At 45.3% G+C, this 24,730-nt stretch overlaps 2 protein-coding genes and 1 long non-coding RNA gene across 5 annotated transcripts; 2 read left to right on the top strand and 1 right to left on the bottom strand.

Moving 5' to 3' along the window:
- Positions 1–134: 134 nt before the first annotated feature.
- On the bottom strand, positions 135–5,513 carry WFDC5 (WAP four-disulfide core domain 5). Of its 2 annotated transcripts, XM_019749634.3 has the most exons (4): positions 5,295–5,513; positions 910–1,050; positions 682–822; positions 135–319 (listed from the first exon to the last, which is right to left on the bottom strand). In XM_019749634.3, the coding sequence occupies exons 1-4, from the start codon at positions 5,377–5,379 to the stop codon at positions 315–317; spliced, it is 372 nt and encodes a 123-aa protein (XP_019605193.1). In that variant the 5' UTR covers positions 5,380–5,513; the 3' UTR covers positions 135–314. The 2 variants fall into 2 exon arrangements, with proteins under 2 accessions (XP_019605193.1, XP_088645232.1); XM_088789106.1 differs by having other exon boundaries at positions 135–822.
- Positions 5,514–12,409: 6,896 nt separating this feature from the next.
- Positions 12,410–14,716, top strand: PI3 (peptidase inhibitor 3). Of its 2 annotated transcripts, none has more exons than XM_074317762.2 (3): positions 12,410–13,207; positions 14,081–14,377; positions 14,552–14,716. In XM_074317762.2, the coding sequence occupies exons 1-2, from the start codon at positions 13,129–13,131 to the stop codon at positions 14,374–14,376; spliced, it is 375 nt and encodes a 124-aa protein (XP_074173863.1). In that variant the 5' UTR covers positions 12,410–13,128; the 3' UTR covers position 14,377; positions 14,552–14,716. The 2 variants fall into 2 exon arrangements, with proteins under 2 accessions (XP_074173863.1, XP_019605189.3); XM_019749630.3 differs by having other exon boundaries at positions 12,434–13,207; positions 14,060–14,377.
- A 5,894-nt stretch (positions 14,717–20,610) lies between these two features.
- Positions 20,611–23,057, top strand: LOC141568231 (uncharacterized). The gene is made up of 3 exons (XR_012491301.2): positions 20,611–21,986; positions 22,126–22,284; positions 22,873–23,057. It is a non-coding gene; the product is annotated as an uncharacterized LOC141568231 (long non-coding RNA).
- The last annotated feature ends 1,673 nt before the right edge of the window (positions 23,058–24,730 follow it).

Here is a 24,730-nt window from a genome sequence, read left to right as displayed (position 1 = left end):
GATTTTAGGTGGAAGAAACACATGTCCAGAGAGCTGTGAAAGTTGGTGCTGGGAAAGATGAGAAGCTTGGTGTGGCAGTGGTACAGAGAGGAACCCCTCTGAGGTCTCACTATGAGCCTCGGCTCCCAGAAGGAAAAGCCAGGGGTGGGTGGGCTGCAGCGGAAGTGACAGCAGATCAGTGTTTATCAAAAGGTTGGAACTGTCGCCCGGCAGAGATTTGCTGTCTGGGTGGTAGGGTCCCAGGCCCCCGGTCATCATCTCTTCCTGCTGGGAACCCCCTCCTAAGGTTCAGAGCCATGGATCCTAAATCAGAATTAGCCTGAGGAGAGAGAAGGAAAGGGTTAACCCCCTCCCCTGCTAGGGCTCTGAGTTCTGGCCTTGATTGCCCATCCAGACCCCATCAGCCCAGCCCCAGTGGCCACAAAGGCAGGACTCCCCGCCCTCCTTCGCAAGGGCAGACTGAAGGTCAAAGCAGTTTAGGGTTGTGGTCCAGGGGACACAGCCAGGTTGCTGAGAACCAAGGATCCCCAGTTTCTCCATCGTCCTAACAGGACCCTTTCTACCCCATCTGCTTCCCCAATTCTGGTAACAGGGAGGCCCAGGTTTCTGGAAAGGTATCCTGCTGAGCTGGTTGAACCAGAAGGATACCTTAGAGCTGGGCCCGGCACACAGGAGCCATACCTCTGGCAGGGTTTCGGCAGTCCCTGCCGCAGGCGCCAGGGCAGCAGCGACTGTTGCCGCGGCAATCTGAGTCCTTGTGACACAGGTGCTGAATGGGGCTGAGGCAGTTGAATCGGTCCTCGGGGCAGGTGCCCAGCTTTACTGCAACACACGGGCCTGGGTGAGCCCTACTGTGCCCTGGTCCTGGGGCTTAGGGCTCGGGCAGTCGGCAAGGTGGATTATACTTACCTGTGACCATACGGACACACTGGCGGAAGCAACTTTTGTAGCAGCACTTCATCTTTGAGGGACACTGGCTGTCATCTATGCACTGGTCAGGCACCGACAGGAGGCAGGGCCCATCGTCCGGTGGACATCCCCCAGTTTTCTCTGTAAGAGAACCCCCCAAATCTTGTAGCTGGAGGCAGTTCAGAGTGAAGTAATAAGCAATGACTTGGGAATCACAAGATCTGAATTCTCCACCCCTTACTTCTTGCCTGTCCTTTGGCGAGTTATAATTTTTATTTTGGGGATGGGCTTGCTTTTATTTATTTATCTTTATTTAGTTTTATTTTTTTAACTGAGGTGTGGTTGGCATCTAACGTTATATTAGTTTCAGGTATACAACGTAATGATTTGGTGTGTGTCTGTTGCAGAATGAACACCACAAGAGGCCTCCATACATTGGTAAAAATGTGTTTTTCTTGTGACAAAAACTTTTAAGATCTACTTTCTTAGTAACTTTCAAATGTGCAGTACAGTATTATGAACTGTAGACACCATGCTGTGTATTACATCCCCAGCACTTATTTTATAACTGGAAATTTGTGCCTTTTGAACCCCTTCATCCATTTCAGCCAACCCCCATCCCTCCACTCTGGCAACCACCAGTCTGTTCTCTGTATCTATGAACTTGGTTTTTTTTAGGTTTTGTTTCCTTTGTTGTTTAGATTCCACACATAAGTGAGATCATATGGTATTTGTCTTTCTCTGTTTGCTTTTCACTAAGCATAATGCCCTCTAGGTCCATCCATGTTGTCACACATGCTATAGAGTTGGGGTTTTTTCCGTTTCTTTGTTTGTTTTTAAATCTCCATTTTCTGTCTGTGAAGTGGGAAGCTGGACTCCTTCCTCCTGGTCTGGTTTGAGACTCAGATGACAGGAAGCTTAGGAGAAAACGAAGTTGTAAGTCTCCAGCTGCACCAACAAGGCCGCCCCTGCCTGCCTCTGTCCTCTTCACGCTGTGGCTCCAAACCGCTTCTCTTTGCAGGGCCTTGCTTCGGCTGTGCCCTTTGCCTGGCTCTGCTACACCCCACTTGTTAGGTCTCAGGGGAAACACCCCACCCCACCCCACCCGACACACTCCCAAAGGAGCTTTCCTTCCATTTGTGACTGCCGCGATTTGTCTGCTTCTCTCACTTCCCTGGTGGCTATGAGAAGAGCCCCTCTGCCGGCTTTCTCATCATTAGGCTGAAGCACAACCCTTGACGCAAAACACTAGGGGCTCAGTGACTATTTGAAAGAAAGGGTTTTGAAGGGAGAGCCGGCATCGTAGGTGTGTCAGCTGTTGGCATCTGGGTGCTTTGTCATAGCCACAGTCGGCCACATCTTTACCACGTTTGTCACTGTTGCAAATGGCACAGGGGTCTGTATTAACTCAGTCTTTCAGGAGGTCTCTGAATGGCTCTAGAAAGTTCTGTCCCGGCGCTTACCTAGCTACTCTCCTTGTTAGGGATTTGGGCGATTTCCAGATTTCATGCAGAAGGCTTGCATCAGTGTATTTCTCCATTGAGAAGGTGGAATTAAGGCCTAATTTAGGAGGACGACTCTGAGTCCTCATCTCCCAGGGCAGCTCCCTCTGACCTGCATATCCCTCGACGCTGGCTGCCCCTGAGCCCTGCGGACAGGGATGGGTCCCAGGCCTTCACTTCAGTCTAGCCCCTGAGAAGAGGTTCTAGAACCCCCAGCAGCTGCTGGATGCAGTGCTGTGACTTTACCTTGTGTCCACCTTTCCCCTCCCGCCCCTGACTGGGTACTGGCCACACACATAGTAGGCACCGTGCTTATTCGGACAGTAAGTGCTCTACGTCAACTTCACTCATGACATGTGGCTTAAACCAAATTGCTGCCCCCTGCTGGAGAAAGAGCAGCTTAGCCTGTGAGGGAGCCCGCTACACTTGAGTAGCCTCTCCTTCCCAGGCTAGGGAAGGGAGGCGCCCTGGGGACCGAGTGTCCAGGGTGTAGCCCTGGCCAGAGGGTCTCAGACCTCAAGGAGGGGGCCAGACGGAGCTGCCTGAACTCAAAGCGGGAGCTCCCTATAGGGGGTGGGGGTGGATCAGGTCATAGCACCAGGGAGAGCTTCTGCGGTGAGGGCCAGGACCTGAGCCTTGAGGAACAGACAGACAGGCAGGAAGGGAAGGAGGATGAAAACTGGCATTTCAAGTGGGGAGAACTGGGGCAGCAACAGAGTGGCGGTGGACTAAGAGCCTGCATTGTACAGGGACAATGGGAGAGGGTCTGGGAGGTCACACTCAGGTCTCCGCCTGCCTTCCTACCCTGCCCTCCAAATCCAGGTTCCATGCTCACAGACGTGTACACAGAGACACGGTTGTGTGTACACACATGGACGGCCGTACAGCACCTGCGTGCTCCTGGATGTGCTGACTCGGAGAATGAAAGAGTCCTATCCAGTCACAGTTAAATATGCACATTTATGCACAAAGACCTACGTACGCATACACAGTCAAATATGCAAACACACTTAGCTATGAGCTTGACCGTACGAAATGCTGATATTGAACTTTTTTGATCTACAAAAAGCAATTTCATATGGTTTAACCTATACATTTGTTTGTGTATATACACACACAGAGCGATATATGCAAGATTGATATATACATATGGATAAATATAGACAGTCATAAGAACTGGGACATACGTACAAAGTGGAATATGCAGACATACTGCCATGTACACATGCCTATACACAGAAATACATACACACAGAAATGAACACACACTCGGACATACATAGTCATGTACATAGAAACACATAGCATATGTAGGGTGTGAAGAGAGACGTGAACGTGCGTACACAGTCATATACACAATTACATGCACAGAGCCACACCAGTACAATGAACCCATTGAAAACACTGCTTAGACACATACTACCTGTCAGGAACTGGACCAGGCTCTTTATGTCAGAGACACCAGACAGATTTGAGTGTGCGAGGGGACCCTTAAACAGAGGTAGCTGTGCTTCCACAGAAAACAAACCAGGACTTCCCTTCACTCTATTTTGCCACTTTCCTCCACTGCTTGAAATTCTACGGAGAGCCACGCTGAGGTCTCATGGGAAGAATCAGGAAAGGACAGAGATGCGATGAGTTTGGGGGAGACCAGCGTGTTTTGTTCCTCAAGACACCATCTACTCCTGAGAGAGAGGCATGAGACGTCATTTTACAAGGTGTAGGTTTGGGAGGTGAGTCTTCCTGATTCCAAAGACCTGCCTTCAACTGCCACCTTTGACACTGACTCAGAGTCAGTCTTCGGCCTTGGGCGAGTGGTTGTCCACTAAGCCTCAGTTTCCTCATCTACAAAATGGGAATAAAAATAGCTGTGACCTCACAGCATTGCAGCGAAGAGGAATGTGGTGATGGTGTATGAATCACAGCCAGAATGGGATCTGGCCTTGGTACTTGCCAGCATCCTTCCCTCCTCAGCCTGGGGATTCTGAGGCTCTCTCCTCCCCAGGGAGAGAGCCCTGCATCTGAGGGAGGCATACGTTAGGCTCGAGGGGGCAAAGAGGATGCAGGGAACTGCTCCCAGGGCCCTGGGGAGGACAGGACCTGTCCCCATCACTGTCCCCTTCCCGCAAGGCGGGGCCAGGGCTGCACAGGTGTATGTAGGTCATAGTGTTCCAGCCCCAGAAGAGGATGGAGGCAGAAGCCTCAGTCGGGTGGGGAGGCACCTGTCTAGCTACTTCAGCAGCCCTGGCCTCCCAGCCTCCCTCACCTGTTGACAGGTCAGCCCCAGCCTTTTGGGGGAGGCAGGGAGGAGAGAAGGAGGTAGATCCTCCCAACAGATCCCAGAAACCACACCCCTACTCAATTTCGGAGTCCCTTCCACAGACTGGGCTGGGGGACAAAGAAGGTCTGAGAAGGATGGAAACAAGATGGACAGGCCAGACCAGGCACAGGCTTGTTGGCCACAAAAGACAACAGAAAGGTTCATCTCCCTGCCACATGGACACACAAATCCACACATCTCCATGGAGGCAACCAGAGCAGAGGGGGTACAGACAGGTTCCCCCCCCCCCGACGCACAAAGATATACATGGACACAGAGACAGGCGCATGTGTGCACCCACAATCCCACACTCAGGTGTGAAGACAAGCACAGACGAGCACCAAGAAACTGGCAGGGAGCCGTTTACAGATATAGACGTGGGCAGGCTGATGGGCACAAAGAAGCACAAACAAAACACAAGCTGCTGGAAGCACTAAGATGCCGGCATCCACAGGCACACACACAGGCACACACTGCATTGCCTGCCTCCCCCAAAGCCTCACGCTCCCCAGAGAGGTAGGAACCACCTAGTCCCTGCAGCAGAGGACCCTACACACACTCACCTCCCTTCCTCCTGCCTGAGGCAGCAGGCAGCTGGCTCCCCAAAGCCAGGAAGGCCACCAGGAGGAGGAGGCTGTGGGCCCTCATGTTTCTGCTGCCGGCACCTAATAAGGTCAGGGCCCAGGGGCCCCTAAATTAACACCTTCGGCCTCAGGGAGGCAGCTGAGTAAAGGAAGGAAGGAGAGGGTGGATGGAGTGGTACGTGTTTGCCTCATCCTGGCCCCACCCCCCTGCCCAAGAGCCTCAATGCAAGGACGCTTGTGCAAGAATTGATGATGGGTGGGGACAGGACCAAGTACTGGGGGCTAGGATCCAGTCCTGCCTATATTGCTGACTTGGGCTGTCATCTTAGGCAAGTCTTATCCCTCGCTGGGCCTCAGTTTTTCTCATCTCCTTAATGTGTGCAGGTGGTCAGATACTCCCTTTCCTGGCTCTCTAAGATCTTGAAGCCCCAGCAATGGCTTAGACAGGGGATAGACGTCAGCTTTGAATGGCAAGGATTTGCAGAGTTCTGCGAGCCTAGGAAGCATTAAGGTTCGGGTCAGAGCTCTCTGCTGGAGAAGGCTGGCCCAGGCTGGCACGGTGGGTGAGGCCAGCCCTGGCCTCTCCTCTTGGGTCCTCATGGATGGGAGACAGAGAGCTCCCTGCCTTTGACGACATCACCTCCAGTGGCATCTGTTAGTACTGCCCTCTGCCTGGGTCTGGCTCGGCTGTCCGGGGTGGATGAAGCACAGGTTTTGGTTTGGCTGAGGTCGCTGGTCACAAGTTGTAGGTGGCCTCTGAGACCCCCTTCCCTAGCCCTAAGGGATCCTGAGCAAAAAAATCATCTCAGCCAAGGACCCCACCTTAGATTTCACATCATTTGGATCCTGTCATTTGGTAGAAGAGAGGCAGCTGGGGCTCAGGGTCCTAAAGGGCCCCAAACGGAAACCCACTGAACCAAAATACCTTACCAGGATGGGAGAAGGTCAAGACCACCCTCTTGCCTCCTAGTTGAAAGATGAGGAAACTGTAGGCCAAGGACACACAGTTATTGTCTAAGCTGTGACTTCTGTCATTGCCTCCCGACAGTCCCCAATCAGGTCCTGGGCCCTGGAAGCAAGGCTTTTCCCCATCTGACCCTGAGAAAGGAAGACGACATTCCAGTGCAGAACCCTCACAGTTAGGAAGTTCTTCCTTGGGTTTAACTTGACTCCTTCATGCTGTCTTCTAAGCTCTCAGGAAAGAGGGACCCTACATTCTATGATCTGATAATTACTTTTGGAATTTTAGCATCCCCTTGGCAGTTTTATTTAGAAGGAGAATTTTATGAGGCTATTTTTTTTTCCTGATGACAAACTACATGTGTATATTAAAGAAAGGCTTTTTCTAGACATTTCCTTGGTGATGAAGTATCCTCCAATATCACCATTTCTGATAGCAACATGGTATTTTGTAAGATTTATATGCCAAAACATATATATTTGTGAAACATATAGGTTTCTAATTTTTTTCACTCTAAGTGAAGCTGTGACAACAATCTTTGTACATATATTTTGAGTCACATCTCTATTTTCTTGGGGTAAATTTGTCAAATTAGAAATGCTAGGTCAGTCAAAAGGTACAAACTTCCAGTTGTGAAATAAATAAGTTCTGGGGATGTGATACACAGCATGGTAACTATAGTTAATGGTAGTGTATTGCATATTTGAAAGTTAATAAGAGAGTAGATTTTAAAATTTCTCATCACAAGAAAAATAATTTGTAGCGTGTGTATGGTGACGGAAGTTAACTAGATTTATTGTGACGATCATTTTACATTATGTACAAATATCGAATCATGTTATACACCTGAAAATAATATAATGTTATATGTCAGTTATACCTCAATAGAAAGTCCAAAAAACCAAAAACAAACAAACAAGAAATGCTAGGTCAAGGGCAGGAAAGTTTTCCAGGCTTTGAATATCCTGAAATTGCATTTCAGAAAGTAAGTAAGTGTGTGAGCTTCCACCTGCTCTGCAGGAGACATCTCTTGTTTTTATCTGACCAGCATCCCTTCCTTTGGAGTCATAGCGCCCCACCCACTGTAATTCTGATTGGCTGCCAGTCACCAGGAACTTCCCCTATCACAGGTGAGGGCATTTAACCCAGGTAAGCGCCACTGGACTCTAACCTGTCCAACCCGCCATTCAAATCCTGAAGAGAGTAGGCAGTGCTCTGGAGAACAGTCTAAAATCATTGCTCACAGTTAGGAAGTTCTTCCTTGGGTTTAACTTGACTCCTTCATGCTGTCTTCTAAGCTCTCAGGAAAGAGGGACCCTACATTCTATGATCTGATAATTACTTTTGGAATTTTAGCATCCCCTTGGCAGTTTTATTTAGAAGGGGAATTTTATGAGGCTATTTTTTTTTTCCTGATGACAAACTACATGTGTAAGATGTACGCAAGATTCTTAACGGATATACTCAGCAAATACAGGATAGTAAAAAAAGAAGTACATAAAATCTATGCCAATGGAAAACAGTCTCATTTTAATTTGCCTTTCTCTGAATATGGGTGAGGGAGAGCATTTCTTCATATGGTTATACTGACCAATTGTATGTATTCTTTTGTGAATTGCCTGGTTTTGTACTTTGCCCATTTTTATTGGGATACCTTTATTTTTATTGTTGAGGTGTAAGAGCTGTTTATATATTAAGGATACGACTAACTTGTCAAACACAAGAAGCAGTATGGTAAAATGGTTAACGGATGTAAACTGCAGTCAGGCAGACCTCGTTTTGAATCCTACTGCCCCCAGGTTCTAGCTGTGACTTTGGACAAGTTACTTAACTTTTTTGGACTTCAGTTTACTCTTCTATAAAATAGAAATAATAATATTTATTTTAGGATGGTTCTGAAGATTGAGTAAAGTGAGCTTGATAAATGCTTATTTTAATCCTGTCCTATTTGTTTCCCTCCTTTCACTTTGTACCAAAGTTTTAAATTTGGGGGTAGTCAAATCAGTCTTCATTTGTATGTTCTCCCTTTGTTTTTATGCTGAAAAAAAGTCTTTTTGACTGGTGTCAGATAATTAATTATTCACTATAATTATGTATAATTCTTTTGTGAATTTTGAAAAAAAAACACGTTCATTATTCAATCCATCTGAAATTTACTTGGGCAAAGGTATGAAATAGGGAAATACCTTTTTTCTAAGTTATTAGGCCATTATCCCAGCATCATTTAGTGAGTAATTCAAACTTTTGCCATTGATTGGGAATTAGAACTTTATCAAAAACTCAAGTCTTCTATGTAACAGGGGCTGACTCTGGGTTTTCTGTTCTCTTCCTTTATTTATTCTCGTGCCAATACTGCTTTTGTAATTGTTGCAGCTTCAAAATACATTTTAGTGACTGACATGTCCCATTAACCTTCATTAATCTACATTTTCAATCATCCATGTCACGAGTATGTTAGTCTTCCAAATTAATCTAAAAAATGACTATTTTTTCCTAATAGTCATTTTTAAGTTCCAAAATTAAAGTTATTGTCTTTTTGTCAAAAATTATCATAGAATTTTTCAAAAATACACCAAAGAACAGTACATTGCTTTTATGAAACCCCATATGCCCATCACCCAGATTCAATGATTAACATTTTTCCCAGCTTTATTGAGATATAATTGACGTATAACATTGTGTGTAAGTTTAAGGGGTGCAATTTGATGATTTAATACACATAGGTATTGTGAAATACTTAACCACAATGAGTTAGGTAACACTTCCTTTGCCTCCCACAATTACCATTTTGTTGTTCTTGCTGTTACAGCTCAACTCTGAGCAACTTTCAAGTAGACAATCCAGTAATGATTGCAATAATAATGACCAGGTTGTACTGAGATCCCTTTAACTTACTCATCTTAGAACTGAGTCTCAATTAACATTTTACAACACTTCTTTCATGTCTAGTCCCACCCCTTCTTGGCTGAAGTATTTGAAAGTAAATCAGAAGGAGAACTGACTCTGGGTGGTGAACACACAATGGGATTTATAGATGATGTAATACAGAATTGTACACCTGAAATCTATGTAATTTTACTAAGAATTGTCACCCCAATAAATTTTTAAAAAAAGAAAGTTCAAAAACCAAAACAAAACAGGAAAAAAAATAAAATAAAATAAACAGGCTTTGGTTTAGGCTTCCAAAATAAATGGCATTTATATAAAAAAAAAAAAAAAAGAAAAGAAAAGAAAGAAAGTAAATCTAGTGCCTCTCACGTTTTACCCTTCAATCCTCCAGTATGCATCTCAAAGAAATAAGGACATCTGTGCACATGACGACCAGGCTGCTGTCAGAGCTAACGAAATTGGCCGTGATGTCAGTTTAGATAAAAAGTTATCTTTCTATGATCTTTTCTGTTTCATTTAGATTTTAAAATACTTTGGCACGTGAATTAAAAACGATTAAGGAACCAATTGCACCAGGTTAAGAATATCATAAAGCAGAAATGCAGAAATCCCGAGCAGAAATAGCTCAACAACAGGAAGTAACATCCAGATAAGACAAGGAAAGGGTCCCACTCTGAGCTGTTTTGAGCACATCTTAGGATGAGTTAACATTTTTATTAGCAAACCATATCACAGACAAAGGACCTTTCTCTATAATATGTAAAGAGTGCCTAGAAGTAGAGAAGAAAACAGCTAGTGAATCTATAGATAAATGAGCAAAGGAAATGAAGTTTTCAGAAAAAAAGAAAATAAGTCGCCTTTTTTTTTAAGTAGCCTTTAATATGTGAAAAAATGTTTGCAGTAATGATAGAGAAATGCTAACTAAAAACTGCAGTGAGGCACCATATCTCACTCATCAGATTGATAAAAATCTAAAAATTAGACACACTCTCTGTATAAGAGGCTGGATATAAGTGCATTTTCATCCACTATGGGTGGAAGTACAAAATGGCACGACCCTTATCGAGGGAAATATGACAATACTGTCAAAATTTCAAAAGTATTTAAAAATGGTGATGGATATGTTAATTGGGTTGATTGTGGTAATCTGTTCACAATATATACGTATGCCAAAACATTATGCTGTGTGCATTAATACATACAATATTCATTTGTCAATCACACTTCAATAAGCTGGGGAGATTTTTCCAATGCATTTAACCTTTGTAGTAGCAAATCTACTTCTAGGAATCTAGCTTACAAAATAATTCCAAAAGGCCACATGTGGTATAGTTTGTAATAACAAAGGATTTAAAACCTCAGAGTGCAGTGCTACGGGTTTATGGAAAGCTAAGGTAATATGTAAATCATTTACCCTGCAGCCTTAACACACACACGCACACACACACAGATGTGAAATCATCATCAGCCTGACAACTAGAACATAATCAAAAGCCAACCCAAGTGCTTCTCTCCTATCCAAAATGTTTCTTCCCTCACTCCCAGAGTTAATCACTATCTTGATTTCATGTTCATACTTTCCTCATTTTCATTTACCCCAGTTTGAGTTTTACTACATGTATAAGTATGCCTGAATAATCTGTTACTTAGTTTTCCTTAGTTTCAAGCCTTATAACAAGCATATAATTCTATTTTGGAGGACTTGCATTTTTCATTCAACATGATCTCAATGAGTCACATTGTGACTATATTTATAAATTACACTTATAAATATATTTGTATAAATATTAAATGGGCCCATTTGTGTTATTTTTACACTTACATAATATTTCATTGTATTAATGTGTTATAACATGCTTACCCGTTATTTTTTTATTGGTAATATGGGCTGTTTCCACTATTTTTTTGTTTTAGAAACAGTACTTTTGTGGATTCTTGTGCATGTCCCCTGGTCAACATGTGGAAATATTTATCTTAAGTATATGGTACATACTTAGGAGGATAATTGCTGGATCCTAGGTTTTGCACATGTTCAATTTTAATAGCTGATGCCAAACTGATTTTCAGAAAGGTTGTGCCAACATAGTAATGTATGAGAGTTTCTTTTCTCCATAAATCAATAAGAAAAAAGATAGACTCATTAAAAATGGACAAGATATTTGAAAAGGCTAATTAACAGAAAATCCAGGAAAGTGGTTACTTCTGGGAAGGAGGAGGAGGGAAGCAATTGGAGAGATAGGACAATATACATATACAGAAAAGATTCTCCTTCTTTACCTGGCAGGTGAGTACACACTGCCCATTTTAATGCCATTCTTTAAAGAACAGAGTATGTTCTACACACTTTTTTGTTTGTATGATTTATTTCGCAATGAGCTTTTCTGTGTTTTTTTTAAATAGCCAAAAGGTTCCATCATTCTAACCTTTGCTTATATCTTATATCTCCTAATGTTTCAGCACTGGTGGGTATGTGGTCTGAGTCCAAAGAGACAAAGGATGGGGAGTTAGTCAACTGGTTTGCTAGCCAATGATTAGTCTGCTTTCTTCCCTGCCTCACCTGAACTCAGCTGTCATTCCCACACTTCAGGTTCTGTCCCTGGTAACACCCAACTTCTGGTATTAGTTTCTATTACTCTCAACTTTGGTGGCAATGACAAAATATGAAATCAGACCGGCTTAGGCAGAAAGCCAACTTATTGGGTTATAGTCCAAGTATGGAAAGGGTGTGGGAAGAGCTGCTCTCAAGGGAAAGGGGGATGGAGGGCAGGCTGGTGCCTTCTGAATCCCCTCTCGCCATCTTTTCTCTGCTTCTCTTAGTGTACTAATTAGGTTCATTTTTCTCATGCAGTTGAACTCATTCCAGACTGGAACCACAGCTTCTGGAGTTCCCAGGCTCGTATCTAGCATCTTTACCAAAAGGAGGGATTTCCCTCTTCCCCTTAGTGTCCACTCCAATAAAGGACTTCAATAGACCTGACCTGAGTGCCCCCCAGACGCACACCCCCACTTCGTGATTAGCAGTCCCCATTAGACTCTTAAGTTGATGGTACAAAGAAACCAGAATTCAGATGAAACAGAGTCCCGTTCTATCGTGTTTCCTCGAAAATAAGACCTTGCCGGACCATCAGCTCTAATGCGTCTTTTGGAGCAAAAATTAAGCTCCAAAAATTAATTTTTGCTCCAAAAGACGCATTAGAGCTGATGGTCTGGCTAGGTCTTATTTTCGGGGAAATACGGTAAGAGGGAGGAAGGTATGCTGGATATGTGTACTATAGATGTCCACCTTATAGATGATTTCTATTTTCTTCCTTTTACTTTTCTCTTCTTACTATGATTTCAAGGGCATACCTGCTTCCCCATCTAGAATGCCCCCTTCCCTTTTACTTTCTTGGTGCCTCTCAGAGACCACCCGTGAAATGGCAAATTGCAGTGGTGAGCCATTAAACTTTTCAGGCAAATTTGCCTTTGAGAGTTTTCCCCTGAACCAGAGGAGAATGAAAGAAAAGCCCAGCTTGTTGCTGGGAAGGGTAAGCTGTTCAGGTGGGGCTTGTTGGTACAGGGAGTCATGGGGGAACACCTCGGTTTTGAAATCAGAACAGAGGACCTATCACTGACTTGCAGAATGACCTTGGCTGATTTCTGTCTGTTCTCTGGATTTCATGTTCTTTCTACATATGAAGCATTTGTTTGTGATGGTACCAATAGGGCAAGCAGCTATGTACCTTCGTGAGAAAGTAGCAGAGCCCTTGGCACCGTCAGAGGCGATGTAACACATTTCTCTGTGAACAGTCTTTGGGGAAATCCCCAAGGTCCCTCCCAGGATGGTGGCTATTTCCTGGTAGAACTACAAAAATGTAGGTCTTATCCCGTGTAAAATCAGACCCGCCCCTGGCACCAGGCCCAGCTGCAGCTGCATAAAACAGGGGCTGGCCTCAGCACATAGCCATCCACGTTCCTGACAACATGAGGTCCAGCAGCATCTTGGTCCTGGCGGTTTTCCTCGTCCTTGGGACGCTGGCAGCACAGGCAGCTGTCGCAGGAGGTGAGTGGACACATGGGCTAGCTGGGGCCGGGCTGGGTTGAGGACAGGCTGTCAGGGCAACCTGGACGCTGCCCGGGAGCACTTCTGGAGCAGCAGGCAGGGCTTGGACCCACACTTCAGCCTGTGGTCACTTCCATTGTACTCAGAAAAAGCAGGAAGTTGTCCAGTGGACTCCACATGCTTTCCACCCCAGGACTGAGGTATCAGGACTGTTTGTGGAAGAAGCATTGTTATGTGGCCTTGGCCCCAGGGATTGATACCTCTGCAGAATGGGCAATGAAGTGAGGCACCCCAGAAATCTGGGCCCTGGGTGTGAGGTCTGTCCCTTGCCAGTCTGCCCCATAAAAGTACCTGAGGAATCAGTTCTCAGAGAGGAGGTTAAGAACCAACAGGACCTCAAAATCATATAGTTTGAAGACTGCCTTTGGACCAAGGAGAACATCAAAACCTAGAGAGGAGTGAGAAATTGTCAAAGCAATCTCCAGAGCTAGGAGGCGCTCAGGTCTCCCGGCATGTGTCTCAGGGCTCTTTTTCCCCTCCATTAAGTTTCCTCAGAGGTGACAATGTATACTTCTCACCTCTGGGAGTCACTCCAGTCTAGCATCCCAGGATTTGGAGGGAGAGAGAAGAGACGGACATCCGAGGCAACCATGGTCCTGTAGACCCTTTCCGCAGAGCTCAGGGAATAGCCTTCCAAGAGCACAGACCGCAGCTAGCCTTGGTGACCCACCTCCATCTCCGGTCATAGTTTAGGTGGCACTACAGTGAGCAGTGGCTGGACCTAGAGGCAAGACAAGATAGTTGAAGCAAGGACACTGGGTCTAGATGTGGGTACATTTCTTCTTTCAACAGGTCCTTATGAACGTTACGTAGGTGATGAAAGTCTGGTCAAAGGACAAGATCCAATTAGAAGTCGAGAGCCAGTCAAAGGACCAGAGCCAGTTAAAGGACGGGAGCCGGTTAAAGGACGGGAGCCGGTTAAGGGACGAGAGCCGGTTAAAGGACAAGATCCAGTCAGAGGTCACACTAAGCCTGGCTCCTGCCCCAGGGTTCTGATGAAGTGCGCCATGATGAATCCCCCTAACGCCTGTATGAGAGATTCTCAGTGCCGGGGGTCCAAGAAGTGCTGTGAGGGCACCTGCGGGAGGGCCTGTATGAGTCCCCAGTGAGGTAAGAACTGAATGGAGGAAGAGGTGAGTCTTGAAGGCACAGAGAAAGCTGAGTGGTGGGGAGGGAGGACATGGGGAGGCTGAGGGGTCTCAGAGGCTATAACTGGGCTCCTGAGGGGGTGGCCAGGGCTTCGACCTGCTGAATCACATCTCCGGTTCTCCCCTCTCCTGCCAGGTGGAGCCTGTCTTTGCTGCACCTGTGAAGTCCGCGGGGCTGCCGTCCTTGGTCCTCGTAGCACTGAGCTTTCCCGCGCTGCTCAGACGTCCTCTCCCTGAGGCTGCTCCAGCCTGGAGCTGCTTTTCTCAGTGATTTTCCAATAAAAGACCACTTTCTGCTCCATTTGTTTGGTTCCTATGACTCCTCTGTTCCTGGGAGCCCCGGGGAGGCGGCTGTGGAGTTGGGACCCCCTCTCCCCAGTGGGGGGTGGGGCTGAGAGAGCCCCACGGGAGGTGCTCCTGGTGTATGAAGGAGAGCAAAGGGCAGGAACAAGAGGCCCATTCATAGGGTTTAATATTAGAAATCCAGTAATCAACCCAAGAACTACAGTCTCTGTTTAACCAGGAAATGGAAATCTGGAAATTTTGCCTCTGGCCTAGGACCAGGGAAATGAAATAAAATACATAAATAAATAAATAAATAAATAAATAAAATTTTAAAATGTGGCATACGCTGCAAGCAGTTCCTCTCCTCTCCAATAACCCCTAGTCCTACCCTGGCTATTGCCAGGCCTGCCAGTGTGACCAACCAACCCTTGTGGCTAAACCTATAGCTCCTTCCCTCCTTTCCTTTAATGTTTCCCAGGGACCGCTATCCTCACAAAAAGACAAAGAAAGACGGATGCTGGGAAGTCTCTGCTCGTGAAGCATTTCACCTGGTCGTGCCTGAGATGCCTCCATTGACACATAATTCCTTTGGGTTAAGCAGTGTCCTCTCCCAACTTTCTAATTTACGATGTGAATGAGGAGACAAGACACACCAAGTTGTAGTGTGAATGGTGAATAGTGTTCTCTGGAGACATAAACTGGAAGGCAGGGTCTACTTTTGTAGTGAAGAGAGTGGAGGGTAGATATTGGGCAAACTGGAAGGCACTCATGGCTCTGCTGCTGGCTGCGCCCCCCCCCACCCCACCCCCACCCGCCGCACTGCCCATAGACAAGGCAGCTCCCGGGAAAGCCAAAGCCACGGGAGGAGGGGCAGGTGGGGTGGAGTGGGAAGCGCCCTGGCGTAGGAGTCAGTGGGTCTGACGTCTGGTCCCAGCTTTGCCTCCCAACTCGTTGGATGACCTCAGACAGATCTCTCTCCCTCTCTGAGCCTCCGTTGTCTATTCCGTTTGAAGGGTTGGATGCAATTACTCTAGAAGCAGTCTGACTCTGACATTCTGGCCCTGAAACAACTCTTCTTTTTGTGTTGGGCTCTTGCTGTGACTGCAAGTGGGAGGCAGAGTCTTGGGGTGAGAGAACGGGGAGCACTGAGCCCCTTCTCTCCGGGAGCACACAAGCCAGGGCTTCCCTCTCACTCTCCAGGGCACTGGCTGGACTGGGCTAGAGCTCTGATACCAGGGCATCTTGGAGTCCAGGCGAGAGCGGTGCCTAAACTTCTGGGCAGACAAATACAAATACAAAATAGACCATTGGCAGCAAGCATAGTTTATGCACGTAGTTTTCTCTTTTCCAGGTCCTATACTAAGTATGTTATGTGTATAGTCTGATTTATTTCTCGCAAAAACTCTCTCAGATAGGTATTATACACATGTCTAATTTTGTTAAAAGATTGAAGCCCCAAGAGGGTCAGTAACTACCCAAAATCACATAGTTGGTAAATAATGATAAATCCTATTTTTATTATAAACTAGCAATAATCAGAGTATGGAATAGCAAGAAATGCCCACTTATAATATCAACAAAATTATACCATTCCTACAAATAATAAGAGGCAGAAATATTTTTTAAAAGAAACTGATACACCTGTTTATGAGGTACATGAAAAAAGGCTTGAATAGATTCTCAGTGTGCTCCTGAGTGGGAAGACTCTACAAGGTGAAGACATCAATATTTACCTCTTCAATTGACTCTTGTCATTTTCCGGCTTTCTTGCAATAAAATTGACACATAACGTGTAATTTAAGATGTACAATGTGATGATTTGATACATGTATATATTGAGAAATGTTTACCACAATAAGGATAGTCAACATACCCTTCACCTCACATAATTACTATTTTGCTGTTGATGTCATGTGAAAACATTAAAGAACTACTCTCATAGCAACTTTCAAGAGTACAATACAGTATTTAACTGTATTCCCCATGCATGCAGGAGATCCCCAAAACGTATTCATCTTATAAATCAAAGTTTCTACCCTTTGACCAATATCTCCACATTTCCTCCACCCCTCAGCCCCTGACCCCCACCACCCTACTATCCGTGTCGATGAGTCTGATGTCTTTAGATTCCACATAGGTGATTTTATACAGTATTTGTCTTTCTCTGTCCGACTGACTTCATTTAGCATAATGCCCTCAAGATCCATTCATGTTGTCAAAAATGGCAGGATTTCCTTCTTTTTATTGGCTGAATAATATTCCATTGCATGTATACCACAATTTCTTCATCCATTCATCTGTCAGTGGACACTTAGGTTGTTTCCATGTCTTGGCTATTGTGAATGATGCTGGAATAAACTTGGGAGGGCAAAAATATTTTCAAGATAGTGATTTCATCTCCTTGGGATATACACCCAGAAATGAATTGCTTGGTCATATGGTCATTCTATCTTTAATTTGTGTTTTCATAGTAGCTGTACCAATTTACATTCCCACCAAAATGCACCAGTGAGCCCTTTACTCCTCATTCTTGCCAGTGTTTATCATCTCTTGATTATTATTTTTTTTTATAATAGCCTTCTAACAGGTGGGAGGTGATATCTCATTGTGGTTTTGATTTCCAGTTCCCTGATGATTAGTGATGTAGAACACCTTTGTATGCATTTGTTAGCCATTTGTATGTCTTCTTTGGAAAATTGTGGATTCAAGTTCTCTGCCCATTTTCCAATTGGATTCTTGGGTAGGGGTGGGGGAGTTGCTGCCCAATTTACCCTTTAAGTATAACATATTCAAAACTCCAGTTGTTTTCTTTGGGAGGGGCTGGTATTGGTGGTGATTCAAGGAACTTAAAACTCATACATAAGTTCTTATAGAAGGAAAAATTCTTATGAATATCCATGGAAATTTGAATATTTGAAAATAAAGATTCGTTTGAGGGCATTTGAGTCTCATAGCCTTAAAACTAAGCAATAACATGTAATATGATGGTTTTATTAGAAAAATGAGGAGACAGAGAAATCAATCCAAAGAACAGAAAATCCAGAAGCAGGGCTTATTGTATACAATTTAATTTAGATCAATGTCGTATTGGAAATCAATAAATAAAGCTTGGATTATTAAAATAATAGGATTCAGACTGCAGGTTCACATTTGCAAAAATAAAAGAACCACCTCTCGTTCGAATTAGCATATAGATTAAGCTGATGTAAGTGGCTCCAATAAGATCGTTTCTTTTCTCTCAGGAAGGAGTCTAGTGTGAGCAGTCTATGGCTAGTCAAGTGGCTTCATCAAAGGAAGACCTCTTAGAGACCCCCGTTCCTTCCACCTGGTTGCTTTTCCATTTCCATTTTTGAATTGGAGTCAACGTTGTCTGATATTAGTACAGCCACCTCAGCTTTCTTATGATTACTACATGCATGGAATATCTTTTTGCCCTCAGGAACGAGGATTTGGCTCACGCCACCAGGTAAGTCACTGAGAGCAGCATTGACGGTAGTTGAGGACACGGAGACTTTAGAACGAAGAGATGAGGAGGCTGGTGAGGAGCAGCTGCAGCCCTGACACCATTTTCAGGGGCTGGAGTTGTTGTTTTCCCCAAGGACCTCCATCTTCTATGGTTTCCTGCAGAAAGAGCGCCCACCAGAGCCCTGGAGGAGCTATTCCTGAATGTGTATGGAGACGTCTGCGGATCTCCACAGCACAAGGGGTGCACTGTGTCTAACTGGGAGATGTGCAGCTCAGACCTCCTTCCAGAAGCAACTCGCTGCCCAGCTGCAAGGGCTGTGGTTATCTGACCACTGACAGCAAATGCTTCTCAGGCACTACCTCCATGCTTGAGCTGAGATCACACTCTACCCAAGAGGCCTCTAGCCAGGGACAGAGTAAGGTTGTGGTCGTAGGGTCTTTCCTTTTATGCCCCAGGGAAATCTCCTCTGATGGAAAATCCTTGCTCCAGAGCTCCCCATTGGGCTGGTGGGGATGTCGTCAGACCGTCATGGGAATGGTTCCCTGTACCCAATCCTGTGTCCTCTCCTTTACTTTCACAGGTGTTGCTTTGCAATGAAACTTGCAGTCCCGTCTCTGACTCAGCTCTCACTCCCCTGAGAAACCAGTCTGAGAAATGTGGCTCAGAGAATGTTGAAGACTTAGGCTCAGGGGCATTGCAAGAATGAGAGTGTTTGACAGCATGAGTACAGCCAGAACCACACCTCAACACCGTGCCGTGGACCTTTCTGCTGCAGTCCTGGACACTCCCCATGGCCACCAGTGTTTCTGAGTCACACGTTGCTGTGGTTGACAACACTGTATTGCCAAATGCCCCCTCATCCTTGGTGTTCTGAGTCACTCAGCAGAGATCAAAGTGCCAGCTGAGAACATTGGATTTGCTGAGCGTCTTAATGCAGCCCTAGGTATCAGAAGGTAAAGGAATGTGACCCTCTGATCTGTTCAGTTTGTACAGTGGGAGACCAGCTCTCAAGTGTGAACTCAAATTGGGAGGTGCCAAAACATAACAAGGGAATCTCATATAGTGTGTCGTCAACAAACATACCAATATCCCCTACATTGCAGAGTTTCATAGGATTCCAAACTCCTCATGAAACTCCAGGGACTCTTTCCACTGGCAGTTGCAAAGGGAACTGCATAAATATTGCCACCTCTGAACAGAAGGCCACACTCTCCAATCACCATGGAAATGTCCCTAGGAAATGCTTTCTCATATGGAGCCAGACAGCACGACGCCTCTTCTATCAGTTTCTCCATCAGCAGTAATTTATTTCACAAGGTCACTTTTCATGAACCTGAATTACTTTTCTGCCCCTCGTTTAATCACAGGTTACATTCTCAGCTTTTTCACCCTAGATGATAGTATGTCTTCCCTGTGTGCAGCTTGATGTTTTTATGGAGACACTAATTCATCAATAATATCTGTCCCACCGTCTTTTACTCCCGAATCACAACAGGGCACACCACGGCATGCTCTCTTGCCTCTACCCACATTGCTGTCATATCTTGTCCAGTCAACTTTGTCAGAGCCTTGGATATCACTCCCACTCCTCTCCCTGGAAGTGCTGCCGCCATTGGCTTCTGGAATAAAGTCTAACTTCTGCCTTTCTCTGTGTCTGCTTCTTACTATCACCAGTCCTCACATCCATGAGGGTGTCTGTGCAGGTGTTGTTTAAACCAGAGAGAGCAGGCATCTGGACTTTCCAGATTCCATGGGGGACCCAGGCTCAGCCTCACACTCCCAAGAAGTCTGGCAGAGGATGCCCTCATTAAAGCAATGCAGTATCAGCCAAGAAATAAAGCTGTCTAAGCCATTCTGATTCCTGTTGTGAACACGAGAACAGCTGCTATGCACCCTCCCTTCCATTCAGTGTTCTAGCCCCAGCTGCTGGCCTATAGTTTAACCAACTGTAAAACGGAAGGGGATTAGAGCTAGTAGGGCTTCCAAGGCCTCTTGGCGAGTATTCTCTAAATCACCTATGTCATAAAAGCATTTTCAACTCTGCATGAAGTAAAGAGGAGAGAGTAAGAATGATGGGAAAGGCTAGAAGTTCTGGGGTTGCATGCATGACATTAGTGAAATGACCCAGCGATGCCAGCTGAAGTGCTCAGGATAAGCACTGGCATTTTAAAATATATGTTTAATTGGGAACAGCTCAGCTACTACGTACCAGGCTCCTCCCAGAGACATAGTGTTCTCAGCAGAGTTTTGCTGAGCTGAAATCCTGATGCCATATCTGCAGGCTCTGTGTTCACCCTGAGGGTTGAACAGTCAACGTCACTGATAATTTGGGGACATTCTCTGGCCACTTCTGAGGCTCTCATTGTCCACACCCTCCCTAGATGAGGACACTCTGTTCCAGCCAGCCAAGTGTGTCTGCCGCCAGAAGTCCAGCATGACAAGCATGCACAGGAAGCAAGTGCTTTTCAGCTTCACCCAGGTGCCCTGAGCCACCAACTTCCCCTGAATCTGGAGTGGCAAGTCCCCTCTGACAGACGAGTAATTCAGACAGACACTTTCAGCATGGAGACAGGAAAGCTGACTTCTGGAGGCACCATTGAAGTTCACACTAGGAGTCAAGGGCAGAGCTGGGGCTGGGAACCACCTGTCCTGATATTATGCCTTTTCTCTTTCTATAGGATGTTGACTACCATCCTATAGGCTACAGGAGGACCAGTAGCCTTTTAAAAAAGACTTGTTGAGAGTGGCTGGATGGCTCAGTTGGTTAGAGCGCGAGCTCTCAACAACAACGTTGCCGGTTCAATTCCCGCATGGGATGGTGGACTGCACCCCCTGCAACGAAACATTGAAAATGGCGACTGCACTTGGAGCTAAGCTGTGCCCTCCACAACTAAGATTGAAGGACAACGGCTTGGAGCTGATGGGCCCTGGAGAAATACAACGTGTTGATCTGTTTGTTTTACCTGAGCCAGAAATCAAGTTCATATCAGGAATTCTAGGGTAATAGAATGATTCAAGCCAAAGTGTAGAATCAAAGATAACGTAAATAAAACCCAAATAAAAGGGTTATTTGGGCAGGGGTTCACATTCCAAAATGATCTCCAGTTAGACTTTTGACCTTAAAAACAAATTAAGTTTATACAAAATCATGGAGACATAAAGACAGGAGTTAAAGCAGAAAACATTCATCACACAACTTAAACTTGTATCTCTGCAGCTCACAATATATTGATATTTTCCATAAATCTGGAAATTATCTTGGTAATAGCTCATTATCTTGGTGCCTGTGTTTTTCAAAAGTTCGTTTATTCGAAGTAAACTCTTCAAATGTACCCATTTCTGACATCTGTTGGGAGGGGTAGGGTTTAAATTGTTCTGGATACATAGTGAGAAGCTGGAGTACTTTTAGAACTGAGGAATGCCCTGGGAAAGACAATTCCCTCCCATTGCCTCAAACTCCACTGCATAAAGAATTATTAGGGGCCAGGCCAGCCTTGACACTCCCTAAAAAAGAGGGGGAGCAGTTGTGGGCTCTCAGAAGTTAGGGCCCCAGAGGTTATTACAGCTCCTCTTCTGGGTGGGGGGCGGGGGTGAAAGGAAACAGCTGATAGGAAAGGTCAAATTAAGGCATCTCTGACCTTGGACCCTGGAAACTACAGCTCCCCCTGCTGGTGGGCCCCTGCCATAGACAATATAAAAAGTCAGCCTCGTCGTTCACCCACACACTTTTCGTGGATTATGAAGCTGAGCAGCTTGTCTGTACTCACCGTGGGCTTCCTCCTCATCTGCCTCTACATGGCGCAGCCTGGAGCCCAGAAAAGTGCGTGTAGGGTGTGGCGGTCCTGTGTGTTGTTGGGGTGGGGAACATTTCCTCGGAGGAGTCCACGGGACAAGGTGGCACTGATGCCCAGCGACGACCTACAGGTGCCCCCAACTCACCCTGTGGCCTTTTTCCTCAGATGTAGGTAAACCTGGATACTGCCCAGAGTTCTTACTTTCCTGCCCTTTCACTCTTTTGCCTCTGTGCCGGCGCGATAGAGGTTGCAAAGGGGCCAAGAAGTGTTGTTTCTACAATTGTAAACGTCAGTGTGTGGAGCCGTGGTCGAGTTTGGATTGAGGTGAGAAACCCCACGTCTGCCGTTCTCAGCTTTGTCCCAGAAATGTTCCGGGAGAACCAGGAGTCCCACAGGGAGTTGAGAACTGCCAGTGCCCTTGGAAATCATTGAGATCAGAGCTTTCAAATGGGGATCTGCCCTGAAATTTGCCTCAAGGACAGTAAAGGCGGAGGGTGAGTTGGGGGGGGGGGGGGGACGGCATCAGACCTCTTTCCTCAGAAAATGCACAATTTATTTCATGTAATGGGCCTCACTCTTCTCCTGTGAATGATGGGGACATTTGGATAAGTATTACTGAATTTTCATTAGGACTATTTTCAATTGCCATTGTTTTTTCTTCCAGCTTCTCATAATGAATCCTTTTCCTCTTCCCATTGAAATTGTGAGGTAAAGGATTATAAGATTATAATTCCTTAGGATGGCTTGCCCAGAACTCCTGATCCCCAGTGCCTGATTCCTTGGCAGCACATCTCCGGGCTCTTGGGAGGAGAATAGCTAGTGGGATTCAGAGCACAGTGGTCTCAGGACCCAGTCCCTGCCCCCTGCAGGTTTGCACCGTCCCAGAGCTCTGATTCTCTCTTCTCTCCCCAGGGAGAAACCCCTTCTAAACCAGGCCCGAGAAGACACTGGTAGCACAGGTCAGACGGATTACTGATCTCCAGGCCTTCCTTGTGCTCCTCGAGCCCAAGACTTCCTGTTATCAAGAGTTCAATGCTTCCCCTGAAACTAATTAAAAAAAAAAAAAAAAGTTGAAGGCTGATTAATATAAAAATAAAGTGCTATATATTCAAAATTACTGTACATGAAGATCTATGGCTGCTGGACCCCCCTTCCACACCCATCCATACCCCTTTCTCTGTCTTCAGCCTTTGAGGGAGATCTTTTAAGGTTTGTAAAAGAGGATGGGGGTACTGTTTCCCGTTTACTTTTGATCAGTTCCTGCGCTCCTGTTTTTCTGATATGTTTCTGTTTCAGTGTCTTCTGACACTCAGAGTCTCCGTTGGTCAGATTCCAAACCCTGATCTTGGGCCCTGGGGCATTTTGTGTCGTATCTTCTGTGTTTGGACCCCATGAAATGTGTACACATTGTCCTGAAATGGAGGAGCAAGCCTGTTTGCTACGTTGCCTCTGGTGCTACCACTGGTAGCCTCTCTACTTGCTGGAGTAGTGTGATCTAGGACTAGATTTGGGACTTTGGGTTGGACATGCAGAAGGACAGGCCTTAGTGCTAGGCTACATTAGGGTCTAAAATGTAGGCCATTATAAACCAAGAAAAGGAACTCTTGTCTGTTGCCCAGCTTAGCTACCTTGATTCCTAGTTTAGGAGTTGAGTCCCTAATCTACCTAATAATAAAGTATTATTTAGCCTTGCGTCTTCTCACTGTCTGCTATGTGAATCTGTCTTGACTAGGGATTTCAGGGCATGAAGTGTAGGTTTCGAAAGATGTATTTTTCTTTGACACGGACATCCTAAACAAATTTTTGAAAAAGTATGTATTCCTTAGAAAATTTCAAGTTGACATTCAATACTTTTCATCATAATTTACATAGTTGCAAGTGATAAATTTTAGGTCTATGATGAATATCATCATTTAAATAAAATGGGGACTTCACTCTTTTTAATATTTCTAATGGAATCTAATTACCATCTTCATTTGAGGTAATGTTTACTAGGAAAAAAAAACATGTTCTTTCTTTTTCTATTTTCTTCTGTCTCCCCACTTCCTTTCCCTTCATTGCCTGAACAATTCAAAGCAAACAGATGGGTAATTGGGTTAGTCTGGGACCTCTGAAAAGCAGATGTCAAGACAAGAGTAGATAATCAAGAGTTTATTGGGGAAAATGCCTGTGAGGGGTAAATGGAAGACAAGGAGAGTCCTCAGACCCCGATGCAGGGCTGACGAAAGGGAGGCTGGAGGGCTGTGGAGGAAGAGTCTCAAAATACAGTACAATATTAAGAAAGCGTCAGCCAGGCTAAAGGACAGTGCTTGAATTAAAGTCCCATGTCTCAGAATGGGTCAGAGATGGAGGGATTCCTGGCGAGCTTGGGGGTGAGCACCTCTTCCTTTCCTAGGGCCAGAGCTCAACAAGGCCTTCCACTGAGCATCCCAGGAAAGGGGATCCTGACAAATAGGGGCCAAGTTCTTTGTGAGGGAGTGTGTCTGGACCACCTGCATTTAGCCTTTGACGAAACACCTCTGTCTGCCGTGGTCACTCTACCTCCCTGTTATCCTTCGTCTCATTCTCATTCTTGACATTGACTTTGTTCTTTTATTCTTCATCTCATTCCCCCTGTGTCTATCTGGCTTTCTTTTAATTTCTGGTTCATTTTAATATCTCTCTCTCTCTCTGTGTCCTGTCGCTAACTCTCAGTTTTTGTCGTGATGTTTTCATAGGCTTGTCTTTATTCTCTCCTCTCTCTCTTTCTGTCATTCTTCGTTCTGTGCAT

The sequence above is a fragment of the Rhinolophus sinicus genome, chromosome 13 (assembly GCF_057876585.1).
Source record: "Rhinolophus sinicus isolate RSI-liver-muscle chromosome 13, RSI-T2T, whole genome shotgun sequence".
In the NCBI taxonomy this organism is placed as follows: domain Eukaryota; kingdom Metazoa; phylum Chordata; class Mammalia; order Chiroptera; family Rhinolophidae; genus Rhinolophus; species Rhinolophus sinicus.
The sequence above is the reverse complement of the archived record's forward strand: the minus strand, read 5'-3'. Positions and strand labels throughout refer to the sequence as shown.

Bases quoted from the DNA above. Each gene is read 5' to 3' on its own strand.
- PI3 (XM_019749630.3), top strand. From the start codon at position 13,129: ATGAGGTCCAGCAGCATCTTGGTCCTGGCGGTTTTCCTCGTCCTTGGG. The intron at 13,208-14,059 runs GTGAGTGGACAC...TTCTTTCAACAG, and splicing joins ACAGGCAGCTGTCGCAGGAG to GTCCTTATGAACGTTACGTA.
- WFDC5 (XM_088789106.1), bottom strand. From the start codon at position 5,379: ATGAGGGCCCACAGCCTCCTCCTCCTGGTGGCCTTCCTGGCTTTGGGG. The intron at 1,051-5,294 runs GTGAGTGTGTGT...GTTCTCTTACAG, and splicing joins CTCAGGCAGGAGGAAGGGAG to AGAAAACTGGGGGATGTCCA. The intron at 823-909 runs GTAAGTATAATC...CGTGTGTTGCAG, and splicing joins GTGTGTCCGTATGGTCACAG to TAAAGCTGGGCACCTGCCCC.